The following is a 1,688-nucleotide window of genomic DNA, read 5'->3' on the forward strand; positions in this document are numbered from 1 at the left end:
TGAAATGAGAACAAAAAGTCAGTAAAACAGAAAGTGTCATAGTTTTATGCTTTGTTGAGTTTCTCCTTCCTTCTCTTTACTTCTCGTTTTATCTCACGTCTGATTTTTTAGTGCGTTGGTCGTGTCCTYCTCATGCTGAGTTGCGCTGCACCTGTCTATTGTTCTCTAGTTTCTGTTCTCTGTGGGTTTGTGATTCTAACATTCATTTCATTTTCTACCTACTCAGCTGCTCTCACTCTGGTTGAACGGCCTCCCACCACTCTGGTCCGTTCTGACTCTTTCTATTGTCTGTTCACCTCCCAGCTCTGTTTCTGTTTGAACAATTAATTTTTGTCATGGATTCTGACTCTTGTTGAACTACCTTTCTCTGCAGGAACTCGATCCAGATCCGGATCTGAATCGAGTTCCTGCAGAGAAAGGTAGTTCAACAAAGTATGGGGAAAGTTACAGCCAGGGCTTTATTCTTGCAGAGTTCAGAAAACTCTGCAGCTCCTCCACCCCACCAGAGAGGTTTCTTTCTCGTAAGGTTTCTTTGTGAGAAATCTGCACCTTCAGTACAAAAACAAGTTGGTTGCGTGGTTGCGTACTGGCAGAGTGTGCAGACTCTCGTGCAAACATCAACTGATAAAATAATATTGGTACATTTCTGAAAACCAYAGGTCTCAAATGTCAAAGAACTTGTTTTTKTATTTAGTTACGATGATGGTGTACAGCAGTGGTTTAGAAAAGTTGGTTCAGCAAAATGTTTCTGTTAAATGAGAACAAAAACTGAGTAAAACAGAAAGTGTNTATTTAGTTACGATGATGGTGTACAGCAGTGGTTTAGAAAAGTTGGTTCAGCAAAATGTTTCTGTTAAATGAGAACAAAAACTGAGTAAAACAGAAAGTGTCTTAGTTTTGTGTGGAGGTTTTCCCTCCACAGTTAAGACCTCTGCTTTATCTCACTGTAAAAAAACTTTACCAGCGTTTTCTTTTTGTTAGAGCAACGTGAATGTGACTGAGGCTCGTATATAGATTAGTGTGATTGCAACCGAGTGCTGTGGTTTGAATCTGTGTGAAAGTAAAACACACTTCCTAATTTGTTTGTTTCTGTTTAGTTCATTTAAAATGCCGTAAAGTTCCAGTGTTAAAGGTTCATGAGAATTTAGGGTTTATTCTTGTATTTTTAAGCCAAAAACGGTCTCACAACAATTTAATCGTCTATCCCAATAACTTCTGGGGCAATTTTTAAACAGTAAAATCTGTTTGAAATAAAACCTTCACTGCTCATCAGCATATTGGAGACGACCACCTGTCAGACTGTAACTCCAAACTGCTTCTTTAACTGGTGATAAATATCACCAAGGTTTAAAAACCGACCTTTACGGAGAAGATGAGGGCCGCCAGTCCCAGGCAGAGCGGATTCCCATACATGAAGCAAGCGAGAGACCAGATGATGTCATCGCTGGGCTGCACAGCTGGGATGTTCACGGCGCTCTGATGGACCATCATGTGAGGCTGAGTGTGGACTTCAGGACAGACATACTGCGGCAAAGCAACAACCACAGGCTGGTGGTTATCTGGTGGAGCTGTGGCCATTCCTGTAGCGTCAGCAGCTGTGCAGGTTCTGGAGAACCGGAGCGGTTTGAACCTTTTAAGAGCTTAAGTTATTATGACTCGTTCTTCCCCATTTCTCAACTGTAGATTAC

General features: G+C 41.4%; 1 protein-coding gene across 1 annotated transcript in view; it reads right to left on the minus strand.

Moving 5' to 3' along the window:
- The window catches only part of LOC108166348 (interferon-induced transmembrane protein 3-like), a gene marked incomplete at its 3' end in the record, with an annotated part of 7,491 nt that extends 5,878 nt beyond the window's left edge, over positions 1 to 1,613 (minus strand). The window contains exon 1 of the mRNA XM_017305158.1: positions 1,360 to 1,613. Within this exon, the coding sequence (XP_017160647.1) occupies positions 1,360 to 1,578 (219 nt within the window). The remainder of the gene's footprint in view (positions 1 to 1,359) is intronic.
- Between the last annotated feature and the right edge of the window lie 75 nt (positions 1,614 to 1,688).

Source organism: Poecilia reticulata, linkage group LG6, assembly GCF_000633615.1.
Source record: "Poecilia reticulata strain Guanapo linkage group LG6, Guppy_female_1.0+MT, whole genome shotgun sequence".
In the NCBI taxonomy this organism is placed as follows: domain Eukaryota; kingdom Metazoa; phylum Chordata; class Actinopteri; order Cyprinodontiformes; family Poeciliidae; genus Poecilia; species Poecilia reticulata.